Below are 16,822 nucleotides of genomic sequence, written 5' to 3' on the forward strand. Positions count from 1 at the left end.
CCACTGCTGGCAATGTGTCCTGCTGCAGGGAAGTCCACAAAAAGGTATTTAACATGCGATGGAGTTACTACCCTGAATCAGAATCTAAAGCTTCATAAGAGGATTGTGCAGGCAGTTGTATGGGACCAATATGCTCTCTGTTTTGCTGACGCAAATAAATCCTGAAGTGACTCTGGTGACAGTATTCTGCGAGAAGGGAATAAAGAGAGCTTGCCAGAGCATCTGTATTTCCCTTGTGCTTTACAGAAAAGACATATGGATCTTCATAGAAAATTATAACCTCCTTGAACAATATAATAGGTAATTATATTCCTGACTTAGAAATTCTATAGCATACTGCATATAAAAATCCTCATTCGGTTCTGCAGTTTTCTAGAGTGCCATGTTAAATCTCTTCTTTTCATGCCTTTTAAAAACAGAACTTTTACATTAGAGACCTCAGAGTTACTCTACTCGGTCCCATCAGACCTACATGCACCCACCGCACCAAGTATTTTGGAGGAGCCCCATCCCCATCACCCTCAGAGGGGCTGTCAGCGCACACAGGCGCCACCAGTCTTGCCCAGAGACCAACAGCCCTGGCTGGGAGCTGTGCAGCTGCACTCCCGCAGCACTGAGCCCGAGCCTGTCGGCGTGGTGTGTTAGCTCAGCACAGCAGGGCACAACTGCAGCCCCACACTGTCGTTACCACTGAGGGCTCGGAGCGGGCTGCACCGGGGAGCGGGCAGAGCGCTCGCGAAATTATCTGCTCCCGGTCCCGGCTGCTGTACCCACTATGTTGGTTCTGAAAATTAGTCATGCCCGGGAAAATTTTGTTGGATGTGTTTGCCTTCCTCCCCCACACCCCTTCCAAAGCATGAAAAGCGGTCACCATCAATGCCTAGGCCTTGTATGGGGATGTGTTTTTTTCAAAGCACTGTATAAACACTAACTCATTAAGAAAATACAATTAAGATTATAAGTACCTGAAACCTCTTTAGGGTTGCTCTATTGTAACCCAAAAATATCACATGTAATTTCAGTGATACTTGCTCAATGATTATTAAAAAAAAAAAAAAATTGCCCCAAGGCTGAAAAGATGGATGGTAAATTGCAGCTGCAAATTAATTAAAATAATCAAACAAGCCAAAGGTAACTCCCACAGTAAGGGGGTTGCTTATAAAGGCAATGTTAATAGAGCATCTACCATCGGGGGTTGCCTGGTTCCCTTTTAATAAAATATCTGTGATTACCTGATTAGCTGACCACTGTGCAGAGCATTTTGTTCTCAGTACAGCCATGCAGCCAAGGAGGAGAAGAGAGAGGCTTTTATCAGATAAGGCTTGTTTATTTAAAATGTATAATTGACTTCTCCTTTTTTTAGGGAAGCATGATCCAACAAGCTGCTCGCCTCCAACTACATATACTGCTTCTCCTCTCTCCAGTCTGAGATGAGCCAGTTTTCTGGCACGCACTTATCTTGGCAAGGTTACCATAATGATCTGGAATAAAGGTAGGAACACTGCAATGGATATGAGAAACTAACCTTTAATGGTTAGAAGCGGTCACCGTCCATTATGGTATTATGCTCGTCATATGCCATCATGCTAGAATTACGACAATGTACCAGCTGTGGTTCTGCCCCCACATGGTATTATTGGAGAAATAAACTGGTTTAGTTTGGTAGTATCTGAGGAGGCCAAAAGATGATCCACATTTTTCGCTGCCGCTCACATTTTTAAGGGCACTCCTTGTGCGGGAAAGCAGCGCTTGGGAGTAAAACGTTCTGACAATATACTGGAACGCCAGTAAACTTGGAAAATTCAAAGAACACATGAAAACTAGACACCTCATGCATGTAACTGTATATTTATTTCTTTTTAAAGAACACTCCTTAAATGTATTGTAAGTCAATATACAAACTTGGTTTCACAGATTTATAATCCACTAAATAGCACAAAATATAATCCAGGTCGTTGGTTTCTTTCATCTGTGTGTGTGCGTGTGCGTGTTTGAGAGTGTGTGTGCGCGTGCGTGCACGCACGCATGCTGCTGGTGGTAGTGGTAACCCACCACATGTGTTCAAACACAAGCCCGGGCTCCTCCTGACTTTCCTCTGGAGCACATCTCACCCAGATGGAGACCTTGCTCTGGAAGACTGCGACTTTCTTGCCCGTGAATCCCGCTCCTTGAAGAGGCCGGGGTGGCGGTGCTCTCTGCCTCGCCGGCAGGGCCACACTCCTCCATCCGCGGGACTGGACGGGAGCCTCCCCTGAAGCTGACCCGGGTACCGCAGCAGGCAGTGACCAGCCGTGGTGTTCAAGTGCAAGGAAACACCCTTTTTTCCTACTCCAAACCCCTCTCTGACACTCTGGGGCACCTCTGCATGACACCTACGCCCCACAGTCAGCCCTCGCGAGCAGGGGACTGCCGGGGCTCGGCGGGGAGCCGCTTGTCCAGCCAGCGGGCCAGCTCCTCGCCCAGCCCCGTGTGGCCGTAGGGGCCTCGCCACCCTGCTGCCGGAGGCAGGGGAGCGGGTCGAGCCGCAGCCGGCCTCTGCCTCCCGGCAGGTAGCGGTGCCCCGGCTCCGCGCCTGGCAGCGCAGCAAACCTCGCCTGTCCCGGTGAGTTACACAGACGGCACCAGTGATGCACTTGCACATATTTACATGGGGTGGAATGTTTTCCCATAGCTTTTTAAAGGAGTATATAGATCAACATGTTCACATAAGACCAAATACTTTTAATATATTTATAACTGTTTTATAAAGCTTTGAAAAAACTCACAATAGCACATTGTTTTACTTTAATGCTTTACGGTACTATCAGTTTAAAATCACAATCAGCACTTAAGTTATAGTCAATCCGGCAAACAAGAGACAAAAAAAAATTACAAGAGTTAAGAACTGACTGATACATCCTTTATCTTTTTTTTAACTAATGCATAAGTGCAGAATAAGATAAGATACTCTAGTTTAAATATCTTGTTTTACAATATACATTTTGTTCTAATTACGTAACAGTAAATCCCATGCTTCACATAGAAAAGCAATCCACAACATTAAGAAAAAAATTTACAATTTATGAAACAAAGTAAATAAATATTAGTATTACAGAATCAGAGCTGTACATAAAAGCTGTTCAGTTTTAATCATATAAAAATATGTTTTAGTGCAACCTCACATATATTGATGCTGTTTTGCTTTACATCATTTAGATCCAAGTGTCCAAAAAAGGAAAGAAATTACATTTATTACAAAGCAGATACACAAATTCTAAAATATGTACAAATTACTGCTAAAAAAATGCTTATAAGAATATAAGCAAAGTAAAGAAAAGGCACAAACATCTGTACAATTTAAAAGTACCAGACCCAATAAGAATTCCAAATTTAGTTTTGGTCAGGCTCATGATGACTTGTTATTTTATCTAATTCTTTTGATATAACAAAAGTATATATAATAGCAAACTACTGTAACTTAGAACAGGCATGCTGTAAAGTTGAATACTTCTTCTATCTCTAGAAAAAAAAAGTGGGGTAAATGTATGGGTGAAAGTCTCCATGCATCTCAGATCAATGTGGCTTGCTCTTCTCAGATGACGGATCTTTTCTTTCCTGTGTGCTTGATGGGGGGTCGCTCCTGCTGTGAAAGCCCAACTGCCGGACGTCCACAAAGCTCTTGCTGTAAAAGGTGGGATGGGCTAACGCAGTCTGTGATGTACCAAAACTGTCCTGTTCACCACCATGCAAGTCAGGATGGGTGGCTGAGGCACAGGTCTGGCCCGGCTCAGATCCACTAAAGTGTTTAATGCTAAAATGTGCACTTTCTAAGGGTTTCTGGTGAGGCTCAGAAGGCCTCTGCAGCTGCTCCGCCCCGTGCAGAACGGCTTCTTCTGTGGCGATTCGCAGAGAGGCTATGGCTTTTGTACAAGTCTGTATGTTCTCCTCCTGCTCCCTCTCGGTAGCTACGACACTGTCCTCCGACGTGCTCTGTGTCAGCAACAGCAACGGAGAGGAGGGCGCGCTGGAGGGGGCGGTGGGGTGCAAGCTGTGCGGAGAGGTACGTTTCTCGTGGTGCTTAGAAATACTATACGATTCTTTTGTAAGGATTTCCGCAGTTCCTCTTTGCTTCTCCTCAGAGCCCTCCCTCTGCAGGGCCAGAGTGGATGGAGGATGTAAACCTGAAAGGGCCACCGGCACCGAATGGACCATCTGGATACCCCCGATAGGCATCATGGGGATGGGTGCTCGGATCTGTTGCTGGGAGTGTAGTGGAAGATGACTGAAGACATAGTCGCTCGGACCTTCGGGGAACGGGCTAGACCCACGGTGCTCCATACCTCCTTTTTCTCCATATACGTTGAAGTAAGGCCCCTGAGACAACCCCCTTCTCTGTAACCAGAAAAAACAAAAGAAATGTCAGCGCTGCTACTAGCAAAATTCTTGTCTGGCTGCCAAACCACCTATCTGCTTTCCTGTCTAACACAACCTCCCATTCACGCAGCACCTTTCATCCAGATGGATCCCAAAGCATTTGGAAAACTCCACTAATTGCTTATCCAAACAACAGAGGAGGTTTTGCTTAGCTCAGCCCTACAGGGCCCATGCCTCTGAGGTGAAAGGCAGCAGCTAGTTAAGAGTGTTCAGCAACACAATGCAGCAATTTAGGTCAGGAAGTGAAGAGTATTATATTCAACTGAAACTGCAGAGAGAATTTGGGGTAGATAGAGTTTCGTTACCCAGGAGAAATTTGGCCAAGAGATCCATCTTACCCTCTCTTTTGGCAAACTGTGCAGGTATTGGCAATCCCCACCGGGTATCAAGACTTTGTTGCAGAGAAATACACATCCGAACGCTCCCTGCTCACCACCACTGCTTGGCAGTACGGGAAAAATCTGACTGCATGTACGTATTTTCTGCCTGATGAGAGATCCTGCTCTGGAGCCCCAGAGAAGGCACTTGCTCCTCCTACCCTCCACCGTGAGCTTTACCCAATCCTTGATGAAAGGGGATGCGTATTTCCATGGAAGTTCAAGTGCCTCTGTGCAATGACGACCCAAATTTTTATAGTCATTTAGACAACGGAGCACCACTCTGGCCTATCTGTAGTGTAAACAATAAATAACAACAAAAGCACAGGCATTAGCTGTGAGTGAAAGTGATGATTCTGTCACAGGGAGACTCACCCACTCATAATGGGATTGAGAAGAATGAGGGATTTTGTAACGGCTAACAAAAACCAATCTCGCAATATTGACATTTTCAGTGCCTTCCCGTTAGTTCCTGCCTTGGAAGAATAAAGAGCTCCATCTCCACTCAGTATTAAATATGCCCTGGGCTTTTGGGTTTCTCTTTTTTCATTCTTAACTTTTAAAATTTGTTTTCCATCTGATGATTAAGTATCATTTATTGCTGACCAGAGGAATAACGATGACAGAAGTGCAGGATGACATTTTCATAATTGTGTGTGGGATTTGGCCACACAGCTCTCGGGGACTCCCATAGGAAATTAAATGAACAAAAATGCTCATCTCTGCTCTGCAAATTGACCAAACACCTATCAATTGCCCCAGAGCTGTACTGCTACCCCAGTCTTGGTGTGGCAGCCTGAGGACCGTGCTGCTAAATGCCAATGCATTAAAGCGGCAGCACTTCACTGCTGGGAAATCCTAGCTCTCAAGGCATTCAGCAACCTCTTGATCCCATCCCAGGGAACTGGTTTAGGGGGCAATTAAAGATGCAGTTTCTGTGCTACCCAGGGGCTCAATCTCACTGTGCTCAGATCCTTTGTCCTGTTTGATATAAATCAACGTCGAGACAGGAAGTGTGACCCATAATCATCAGACTCGAACTTAAGAGATGTTATTATTCAGAGACTAATCTACACTGGGAATTTTCCTATTCAGAAAGTGAGACACTTGAGTCTCATAAAAGAGAAGCTGTCATACGAAAGCACAGTGACAGCACGTTATACTGCTGAATGGGGAAAAATTTACAGAATAAACTGCAGTTGCCAAGCCACAAGACATAGTTCACCTACCCTGTCAGCCCTTCCTATCGCCAACCTCACCTCTGCACAGCTGCTTGCCCCCCTTTTTTTTCCATCTTTGGTCTGTCAACCCATTTCTCAGTCATACTGTCCTCTTGGCTGTTTCCTAAGCCATGACATTTATCACTATTGCATCTGATGTGAACTCGGGCTAAGGGAAATAGAGCAAAAGCAACCAAAAAAAGGAGTAAAACTCGTTGAAGAACAAACCTAGTCACACACAAATCTCTAATTGAGAAAGACACTGGCTTCATGTTGTACCCTGCCACAGTTTCAAAAGGGAATAGAGCAACAGCCTGTCCTTGTCAGATAGAGGTGGCTAACATGATAGAAACTGCTACACACTTCAAGATCAGCAGTATCATCCAATATATGTCTCATATGCATAATTTTTACATAGACAGTGACAGTGTGTGCATGTCCACTGGATGCCTTCCAAGCCTGGCTGAGCACATACCGGATTGTCTTTCTCTAGCTCTGGCAGGTAAGTTTGGAAATGGCCAACATAAATGGTTACAGGCATTAATAACTGTTCATACCTCTTACCCTGCTTTTATTTCCTTTACCAATATCTAGCATATTCATACTTACAAGCAGACACACATATACATATTCACAGGGAAAGACTGAATATTAGAGGAGCTGTCTTCTTTTAACAAACATCCTGAAAATCCAAAGACTGTATTCTGTTGACAGGGCGAGTATTAGATCCCCTCACTGAGCACAGTGCAGAAAGTCACGGTATCTTTTTGCGGTGCAGTCAGAATGGGTTGCTGCCAGCGCAGTGAGATGAGCTCCTCTCTTTGTCAGGTGATGGGAATCCAGTTCGTTTCCTATTAATTCTCATTTGTTGCAGTTTAGCATATTTCCCTCAAACTCCAGGTGACACATAATTTCCCAAGCAACAATATTCTGTAGGAGCTTTTCACTAAACTCTCTGACCTGGTCATAAAGCTAGACTGCCACACCACACCCCTGAGCAAAGCCGTATCCAGCTTCACAGGTCCCCCAGAACACCTCAGGGATGAAATAGGGTTTACACTGTATCTGGTACATCACCCAAAACAGGCTACGGGGGATTAAGAGGAAGATCACATTTCAAAGCCAAGCACCCTTCACAGATATCCTCGTGGCAGCCTCAGACCACAGCTTGCAAAAAGATGGTGGGTGGAAAACAATCATCTCTTTGATTACCATATCATAATGTACTTGAAGCTTTTTAAAGTTAAAAACCAGAAAATGTTGGAACTCTATTGTGAAATTCAATAACAGAGCATATTACCGACGTGCTTTCTAAAAGACATGATGCTTAATAAAGTGACTATAAATCTGTGTGGACTTGTTTCAGGATCAGCTCGATTTGCAGTCCTACTGAGAATGCACCATAGCAGCCCACATACACCAGTGGACCTATTTACAATTTACCTGGACTTCAGAAGTTTTATGCTGGCTCGCTGCACAGGAAAGCATTTCACTCAAGATGATAAAGTACTGAGTGCTTGGGAAGGGATGTAATACCATATGTCTGGCATGATCAAAGGACCCTAAGTCCTATCGACTTTCAAGTGGATATAGAGGTGCCTAACTCCCTTCAGCCCTTCTGAATACATTGAGACAGGCTTCAGACTTCAAAATGAATGAGAGGTGCAACAAAACAGCAACACAAGCAAAATCCACTACCTCCTAGAAGCTAAAACAGTTGCTAGGGACAAGTTCGTACCGCTCACAGCAAGATACATTCACAGTCTCATTGTGTCTAGCCCTGGGACTGGAAGAAGAGGCAAAAGCTCTGGTCCACACTAGGAAGTAGCAGGGTGTGCTAGGAGTGGGGACAAGCAGGAACAGAGTGAAACTGTTGGTGCTGGATTCCATGTTCACAATGTAAGTGTTGTTGGGTTGGACAGGAAGGTTGCTTCGGACTAACCCTATGCAGTCTCTTCTTGCTCACTTGAATGCCCACTCACAGTTTAAGTGTACCTGCTGCACTCCTGGTGCATGTTTTCCGGTTTAATTTCATCTGAAAACAATCCAGGTCACTTACTCCAAGACTGCTCTGCAATGTGAGTCAAAGCACAATAAATATGACAACAAAGACATATGCCTGATCCAAACTAAAATGCTAACAGAGATGCACTCAGGGTGCACAAAAGCAGCCTTCCCTTCTCTCCTCTTTCTCTCAGGACTGGCATAAAGTGACTCAGGAGAAGAATCAGAGCCCCTCAATAATGGCACCAGCCTGCTCAGAAAGGACAGAAACCTCTGGTATTGACAAAAGAGAAGATCCCAAATGTATTTAGAGAGCAATGGAGTCTGCCTTTAAATTTAAAGACGGGCATTTAACTTGCCAAAGCCAAATGTGCACCAGCATCAACCAGAGCCTTAGGCTACTTTGGAGAGAGTATCCTGTTGCAAGAGTGTATCCTGTTATTAACTGCCAAAGAAAAAAAAGTATATTTTTCTGTATTTTTGTACAATCTACAAAAATAGTTACTTTCCCCATGCTCTCTTCCACATCCTAAAGAAATAATTTCAATTGCTTTCTATGTGGTGCTTTCAATGCCAGAGCACTTTACAAGCTCTTTGCACACGACCACCAAGGTGCATGAAGATTCAAGGGGAAGCAACACAAAGGGGAACTAGACCAGCACTGGCCAAAGAGACTAGAGCAAATACATCCATTTCAGTGGAGAAGAAAGAAAACTGGCCTCTTCTGGGAACTGCAGGCAGCAGAAGCACAAAACCACTCTTATTCCTGCAAGGACTGGGAACCCAATGCAGCTCTGAAAGAGGAAGCAGGATTGTAAGCTGGCATCTGCATCACTGATGCAGTTGCTAATCATGTTCTGATTTGCTGGATTTCACTTCTCTAAAAGTGAAAAACAGCCTCTATTCCTTTTTCTTTTCTGACAGCTTTCATTTATAGCAAGCTCAGGTGTTATTTGTCTTCCCACACACTGAATATAATAACTTGTGTTTCACCTAGGCTCAACTACTGTTTGGCTAAAGTATGTCTTCCAGAGGTGAGCAATCCATCTTTCCCTCCTTGCAGTTGGTTGTTGAGATGGGCAATCATCCTCACTTGTCATTTCCTCACTTAAATTTGCCTGGGCTCTGCTTCCAGTGATGCCTGTGTTCAGGTTCCAGTGACTGCGCTGAGGTCTGCGCTTCTCTCTCAAAATACTCAACATGCCACTGAGTTAACGATGCTTTCTGTAGGGCAAATGATCTGCATTGGGTTTTTCACCGCCACATGCCTGATCCTACCTCAAAAATAAGGTAAGTGTTAAAAGCCCATCTGGCATGGTGGACTTTCCAAAAGAAGGAGCTAAGGGTGCTAAAAGAGTCCTTACAATGTGCTAAACGCCTTGCTGGAAGGTGTGCATAACACACAAGGCAAACATTACAGCAAGAACTGTCAGATGGCCAAGGGTGACTGTTACATAGCCTTTTGCCAGCATCATCACACATCCAAAATCTCTGCTACAGGATGCCAGTGGAAGTGTCTCATGCAGGACATTAGAGACTTGGGCTCCCTGCACAATGTCAGCTGTAGCGTCTCATATAATCCCTTTCATTTGATACTAAGACATCATGACTGTTAAACTGGTGGCTCTTTATCCTCTTTTTGAGCTTCCTTACTTTGTCAGTAGGACTGCTGGCTGGATTTGTATCCTCTCTCAGCTCCGCAGTGATCACCCCTATGAGAGTGCAGCAGGGTTTCAACATGCCCTTCCTCAAGGATGACTTAGTCAGCCACCCTGCTCCACTGCGCTCCTCAACAACTTGCCAGGCCACAGGGCCATGTCTAAGATGTGGGAGAAGTACCTGTGTTGCTCTCTCCTACACACATGGCCGCTCACTTTGCAGCTTTCCCTTCTCCCCCTGAAAAGCTGGGAAGCCACTTTTGGATCTGCCAGGCTGGCGGCATCTCAGCTCTGTTCGGTCCATCCCTGCTCCAGCCACCTTTGCCCAGCTGCATCCCTCGCTCCATTCCCCGGTACAGGTAACACATCAGCCTGGTTCCACAGAGAAATTCACCCCAGAGCTCTGGAAACGCTGATTTTATGAGCTCAGGGTTCAATTCTTCTCCTCTACAGAGAAGAACCATAAAGATTACACAAAAAGCCGAGAAGACTGGCAATGGGGAAGGAGGGAGGAGAGCCCTGCCGGGAGGAGGGCAGGGAGACAGGAGCCCTGAGGCAGCGGGAGCCTGTCACAGCTTGCCCATATTGAACCCACACATACAGGCTGACGAGGCAGGCAGTGAGAGGGCAGCAGCAACATCAAGCGTGGCGAGGGAAGCATACTAAATAAATAAATAAACGCATCCATAGTGAGGCTGTTCCTTCACTCTAAAGACCAAATTTATTTGTGGAGAGAGTGCTTTGTGAATGCTAGGGTCTGTCAAAAGTGCCAAGTCGGCAGTTTCTGAGAGCTGATTTACTGAAAGGGAACAGCACAGACAGCAGCTGTGCAAGTTTTGCATATTTCCATTTCCACCCAGACGGTTGTGTCCCTGTCGAAACAGCCAGTCATGATGGTGCTTTCTGCAGGGCAGACAGCTGCTTGCTCCTGTCACACAACAATATCCTTTAAACTCCAGTCATAGATCCTGGTTTCGATGGGCACCCTGCTTTTCCAACAGGTTCCATTTATTTTAGTGTTTTTATTGCATTAAACAATACGTCGGTGATGGGCACCGTACTGCAGTATCAGGGCCTTAAGCCCTGATCTGGGCTCGATCCCATCTGACAGTCTGGGAGGTAAAAGGTTTTACACTGCTGTTACAGTGCTGTAACAAGCCCCACATGCCATGTAAGCTTCCCAGGCCATTTTAAAATAAAGAAGGGGGCAGTTAATGTAAGCCAGCCTAATTTCATTGAAGTTATGGAGATACTCAGGCTTGTACCAAGTGAAGATTTGACCCTTAGGCTGACTCTATGGCATCTAACTGAATCAACATCTCAGCTTGGTCCCCATCTAGTCCAAATTTCTTGCATTTGTTCCAGGACTTCCCACCAAGGCTCAAAGCTTACGCTGCCTTCTTCTACAAAGCTGCAAAGTTTTTTAAACTACTATGCACAGATTAGGTAAGAGCACTGGTTTTGACAACAGGAGTGAAAATACTCTTTCATACTTACTGAATGCCCCACTGGAATAGATTCAGACTGTAAATATTGACCCATGGACAACGCTGGATTATGGTATAAGCCCCTCCGGGGAGACGCCGCTCTAACAGAGGCCATATATCTCCTCTCTCGCCTAGGAGACAAATCTCTTCGAACAGACGCATCTTTTCCTGGTGACATTGGTCTCCTTGGCGATAGGTGACGTCTTGGTGACACGTCCCGTCTTGGCGATAACTCTCTCCTCAGCACAGCCTCCTTCCGTGGGGAAAGGTGCCTCATGGGTGAAATATCTCTTCGGGGTGACAGGTGCCTTCTGGGTGACAAATCCCCTTTTGCCATTAAATACCTCTTTGGTGAGTTATCTCTATAGGGTGAAGAATCGTAGCCGGGTGACGACTGTCGACTGGAAGGTGAGAGGTCCCTCGGAGACGAACTGGGGTCTAATGAAAGCACGTAATCCTCATCCATGCAGCTAGGTATGTCTAACCTGTCTTTATCGGGCTCTGAATCAGTACTCTTGCCCTGGAAAAATCTCTGATACTCTGTCATCTGTGAGTCTTCACAGGAGTCGCTTGGTGTTATAAGCTGAGTAACCTGAATGCTAGGTAAGGTGACCAAGTAACTGATGAGGGAGGAGTGTCCCATGGAAAGGGAGCCCTCGGGGGAAGCCCCTTGTGATGCCCCAGCCGAGTTTACCGACAGGGAGGAGAACCGAGGGGGCTGCGGGCTGGTGCTTCTTGATCTCGTTTTTGGTGTCGAGTCTCCCTGAGTATCATCAAAATCATCCTCATCTTCATCGTCATCGTCATTGTCGTCGCCATCCTCGCCATCCGACTCCTCCGCATCAGAAAACTGGTGCTCTGCTGACAGGCCTGCCAGGTTGCTACTCTTCTCTGCCTCCTGCTGCATGTCCTCCGTGTTTTCTGAAACAGCCACGGCGAGTCAAAATGGTGAGCACACACCCCACCTCTTATGCCTTCTGCCACATTCATTCCCCACCCAGCATACCCATTGCCATCGCTGGATGTTCTTCATCTGGGATGGCTGCATAAAGCCGTTCTTCATAGTCTCAAACCATAATTTTTCATAATAATACCTTAAAACTCTATACTTGAAAGGAAGTATAAAAAGCAAATTCACCATACCCCACCTTGCAACTTCGCTAAATGTTGCCATCTCTCACATCTAAATTGAAAAGATTGGGAACTTTGTATGAGACAGATGACAACAGGTCATACTTTCATTTCTAGCTCCTCCTCATGCATCTTAATAAAAAATGTAACTCAGACAAATGGATCAGATTTATTTTTTATACTTCCTGTTTATTAAAAAGATGCCTCTTAATTAAAAAATGCCCCAAATACTCTTAATATATTTTCCCATGCCAGCCACTGTGCTAGAGTGCAATGAGTCATTTGCATACTCCAGAGGCCATTCCAACTAAATTAAATCATTCTGACATACCTGCTTCTTCAGTTTCAGCATCATCTACGGATGTCATTGATACTCCAAGCTCCAGGCATTTTTTCATGTGTGCTTTAGACTTCATATGTTTTGTCAGATTTCCTACGGATCAGAGATTAATCTAATTAACGGACAACAGCAAAGACCACTCTCCAAGTCAGGTTTTGGTGTATCTTAACTCCGTTATCCTGCAGATGGGGGGTTTTAGTTTAAAAAAAACCACAACAGACAGGGCTGACTCATCCAGCCCATCGCCCTCAGAGCCTGTTTTAATGACACTGGGGTTTTATATCTTCCAAAAAAAAAAAAAAATTTTTTTTTCAAATAAACTTAAACTCAGGGCCTGAGAGGTATATAGGCATCTCTCCAATTTTCCACATGACATTTAGGCACCCCAGCACGCTCAAAAAATTGGTTTTGGATGTTATCTGTCCCTGGGCTCAGTGGTCGTGATATGTACAAACTGCCTGGACATCGAAGTAAGTCCAATGCACACCAGCTGTTCAGGGCTCACACTCCTAGTTTCACAGTGGTACTTTCAAGCGAAGGGCTCTCCCATTTACTTCACATGTAGGCTCCAAGTGTTCAGTGTGTTCGAAGCATTTTGAAGCAAAAGTACCCCACAAAAAAGACATTTATGGGAAACTTCTCTGTGCAAGTTTACCATCTAGCTGCAATCTCTGAACTGAGAGGAGCTGTACTTACAGCATTCACCTGGGATGTGGAAAATCCAGGTTCAGCTCCCTGCTTTGGAGTACGGATCTGAACCAGACACAGCAGGGATTTGAAATCAGATCTCACATTCCCCTGAGGGAGCAATCTAACACTAGACTCTTGACTTTCTGGAGTGCCTGTCTTGGTCTGTTTTTTCACAGATAAGAAAACTGGGTTGAGGCTGGCCCCAAGAGACATTTCATGGCAAAGAATCTTGAGCACAAAGCACAAGCTGGAGAAACAAGAATATTGCTCTAATCCATTAGCCACTTCAGTCACATTTGCAACACCCAACAGGGAAAGCATGGCACAAGTAAACCCAACCCACTACCAAGACATGGTGCTCAAGGAAAGCACTCTGTGAATGTACCTATGCTGCTTTTGGGACCCTAACCAGTGTCTCCAGATGGTGTATGTGGCACATGCAACCGTGGGGCAGGAACGCTGCCCCACTCTGTTGGATAGTGGAGGTGTGCTTAGAAGCTCACAGGCCAGGCTTCTCTCCTCTGACTTTCAGTCCCAGCTAGTTCAAATAATTCCCTTCTCAGTAAGAGTTTCTTATTGTGCTCGTGCACTGCATGAAAAGTCTAACTGGGCCACTGATGCCTCTGGATGGCTAAATGCTCAGGGTGTACACTGACAACCTAAGTACCTCTGCAGGTCTGTCCCCTACTGTTCTCAGCAAAATAGCAACAATAGTTATGAGGCTGACAACTGCTCATAAGCAGTAATATACCGGTTAAACACTTCTTGCACTTCGAAGGCTAACTTAGTCTCTTCCTACTCATGCCCTTCTTGTGCAATAGCATAGTACCTCCTCCCTGTTTCTTCTTCTCTGCCAGAAATGCCATCCTCAGCAAGCAATTTCGCATTTCTTTCCATGCCATCTCTTCTGCCTAGAATGTCCTCTCTGAACACAGCTGCAAACCCACAATCCTCCTTCAAGTCCCTCCTCAAGACCCATTCCTCCAGCAATGTCAAATGTAAACAATGATCCGAGAACAGCTCACCAGATGGTCTATTGGGACTATGAATGAGCAGCTCCTTGTCTTTGTCTCTACACCCCCATGAAAGTTCTCATCTTAAATTAGGTTGATGGGTCTACTACCATCCAACAGCTATTCCCATCTTTGGCAGAGAGTGCTGGAGTCATGGAAACTATTACAATTCTCAATCCTCAAAACAGCCATGAAGCTGCACTGGGATCTTGGGAGACATTTCCTTCAGCTTCCTCTCTCCCCCTTCAAGTAAGTTCACCGCACTGGGACCAGAACCCATTTCCCTTGTCTGCCAAAGGGAAACTAAGAAACTGAGAATGTAAAGCTCATTTGGGCTGTGCTACAAAGAAATGCTACCAAAGAAAAGGATTTTTTAATTTAAGGAGATAGTTGCAACGCAAATCTGAATTCCAAAGAGTATCATTATCTGTGGCCTCAGGGTGACAAATGGAGGCTTTTTTCTGTGCTGATAAATACATGTGAACACAAGCTATCAGATCTCTATTCATAATTAATGCCACAGTGGATGGAGTGGCCCATCTGGGAAACATACATTATTTATAAACTTGAAACTGACCCACTGTAAAGCCCGTGAAGGCATGTTTTCCTCAGCAGCTGATGCTCTGCTTCTACATTATGTCATAACAAGCGTACTCTCCTGGTAGCATTTAAGTGTGCTGCAATTAAAATTTGCACCATGTAACAATTTTGGCAGAAAGTATTATTTGTAAGGGCGGTTCTTATGCTACTACATTTTCTCTGCAGACAGATGGACCAGCCAAGAGCCTATAGCTCTTAATGAAGCTATTCAAGGAGTCTCAGAGTCTCACAAAATCCCTGGATCAATTAAACAGAAGAGAAAAACCTCTCTCATGAAGTCCTGTACACATAAACACAATAATTTTATTCTGAAGAAAATTCTCTCCTTGATTGCAAAGGGTGCTTGGATCCTTGATGGCAAAATAGCTCAAGATTTGTTTGGGAAGTGGCAAGAGTTCAGCAAAAAGGGTCAAGTACCTTTAGTTTTGAAGGCAAAATTGCACAACTTGCATACATAAGGCCGGACATCAGTATGAGTGCGGATATGTTTTTTGAGCATGCTTGGCTTTTTGCAGCGAATTCCACATTCTTCACAAATGTACTTTCCTCGGCCACGACCTCTGACATAGACATAATCCTCATTTGATTTATACCTGTTGGAAGAGAGCAAGCATTTAAATCATACAGACTCTAGGCCACACACATGCACAAACATCACCTCTATGCATCTGGTCCTGATCCTGTATATATCTCATCACAACAAATCCACAGAAGTCCACAGGAACTACTGAATTTTCAGGCCAGAACTCATGAAGTATTTGCCTTTCAGGGAATGTACTGGTCCCAATGTGTTTTAACAATATGAGACCAAAGGGTTGCAGTCTGACAACAGTATAAACACCTTGTCAGAAAACAGATTAGCTACCATTCCTATAGACAGCACAACTCCAAATACGAGTCTGCAGGTTGGATTTATTTCAGCTAACTGTAGTCTTGTACAACGCAGGCATCTACCACCACTGAAAACAGCGCTGTTTTGTGGCACGGTTCATTAACTATTTTAGTGTATTTATCCCTTGGGATCAGATAAATCACATCTTGGAAGTGCCTGTTTCTCCCCATTAAGCATAAAGGGAATGCAGATGACTAGCAAGGATGTACGCATTTACACTACAGATGTCTGCCTGAAGTTCCTGAAGATGGATCCCTCCCTAAGGGACACCAAGTTGAGTTCACTCAGGTACATGCTGCTTTAGAAATAAAATGGGAAACTTCCAACCTGCATACTTAGCAGAAAGCTGTTGAAGGAATTTTTCTTAGCACAGGCATAAGCATTCCATGCTATTTTTGCTGATTACATAGTACGTAGTTAGACAATAATTAAGATATGCAAATCTATGTAAAGCTGCACATTGCCTTTACTATCATGATAAATTGTTAATACTGAAATCTAAAAGGGCCCAAGGGGATCTGCTCAGGCTGTTCTGAGATTTGAAGAACGCTGGGCATTCCCTAGAGGGAAAATTTCATCCTCATTCACCCAAAGTAAAATCCAGAAATTGCAAGAACTGAGAAATAATATTTTTTTCTGCCCTCTGTCCTCCACTGCCCTCTCCCTAAGCAGAACAAAGTACTTTCAGTCACCCTGCGGATGTGCAGCCCACAAAATATCGTTGGTACTGACAGTCAGCACATTAAATAAATAAGGGACTGTGTGAAAGATTCTGTTACTGTGATGATAACTCTACAAGAAGCAAGTGGCAGTTTTTGGGTTACAGAGCTGCGATATTTTTCAAGTGTGCTTTTCTTAGATGAACACTTCTTCCATATGTTCAGCTATATCATTGGAAATATAAATACTGAAGCTAATATCTTAGAAATACATAAAACACTGTCCTGTTCTCATATCCATCTTGTTATCTATTAAACACATCAGCTCCTCTTTCAAA

General features: G+C 44.6%; 1 protein-coding gene across 7 annotated transcripts in view; it reads right to left on the reverse strand.

The window, feature by feature from the left end:
• Positions 1-1,829: 1,829 nt before the first annotated feature.
• Positions 1,830-16,822, reverse strand: part of HIVEP2 (HIVEP zinc finger 2) — a 150,318-nt gene continuing 135,325 nt past the window's right edge. For all 7 annotated transcript variants that reach the window (XM_076333739.1, XM_076333735.1, XM_076333734.1 and 4 more), the window contains 4 exons: positions 15,351-15,526; positions 12,622-12,723; positions 11,170-12,080; positions 1,830-4,371 (listed from right to left, as the gene is read on the reverse strand). In XM_076333739.1, the coding sequence (XP_076189854.1) occupies positions 3,553-4,371; positions 11,170-12,080; positions 12,622-12,723; positions 15,351-15,526 (2,008 nt within the window). In that variant the 3' untranslated portion in view covers positions 1,830-3,552. The remainder of the gene's footprint in view (positions 4,372-11,169; positions 12,081-12,621; positions 12,724-15,350; positions 15,527-16,822) is intronic.

Source organism: Aptenodytes patagonicus, chromosome 3, assembly GCF_965638725.1.
Source record: "Aptenodytes patagonicus chromosome 3, bAptPat1.pri.cur, whole genome shotgun sequence".
Taxonomy (NCBI): domain Eukaryota; kingdom Metazoa; phylum Chordata; class Aves; order Sphenisciformes; family Spheniscidae; genus Aptenodytes; species Aptenodytes patagonicus.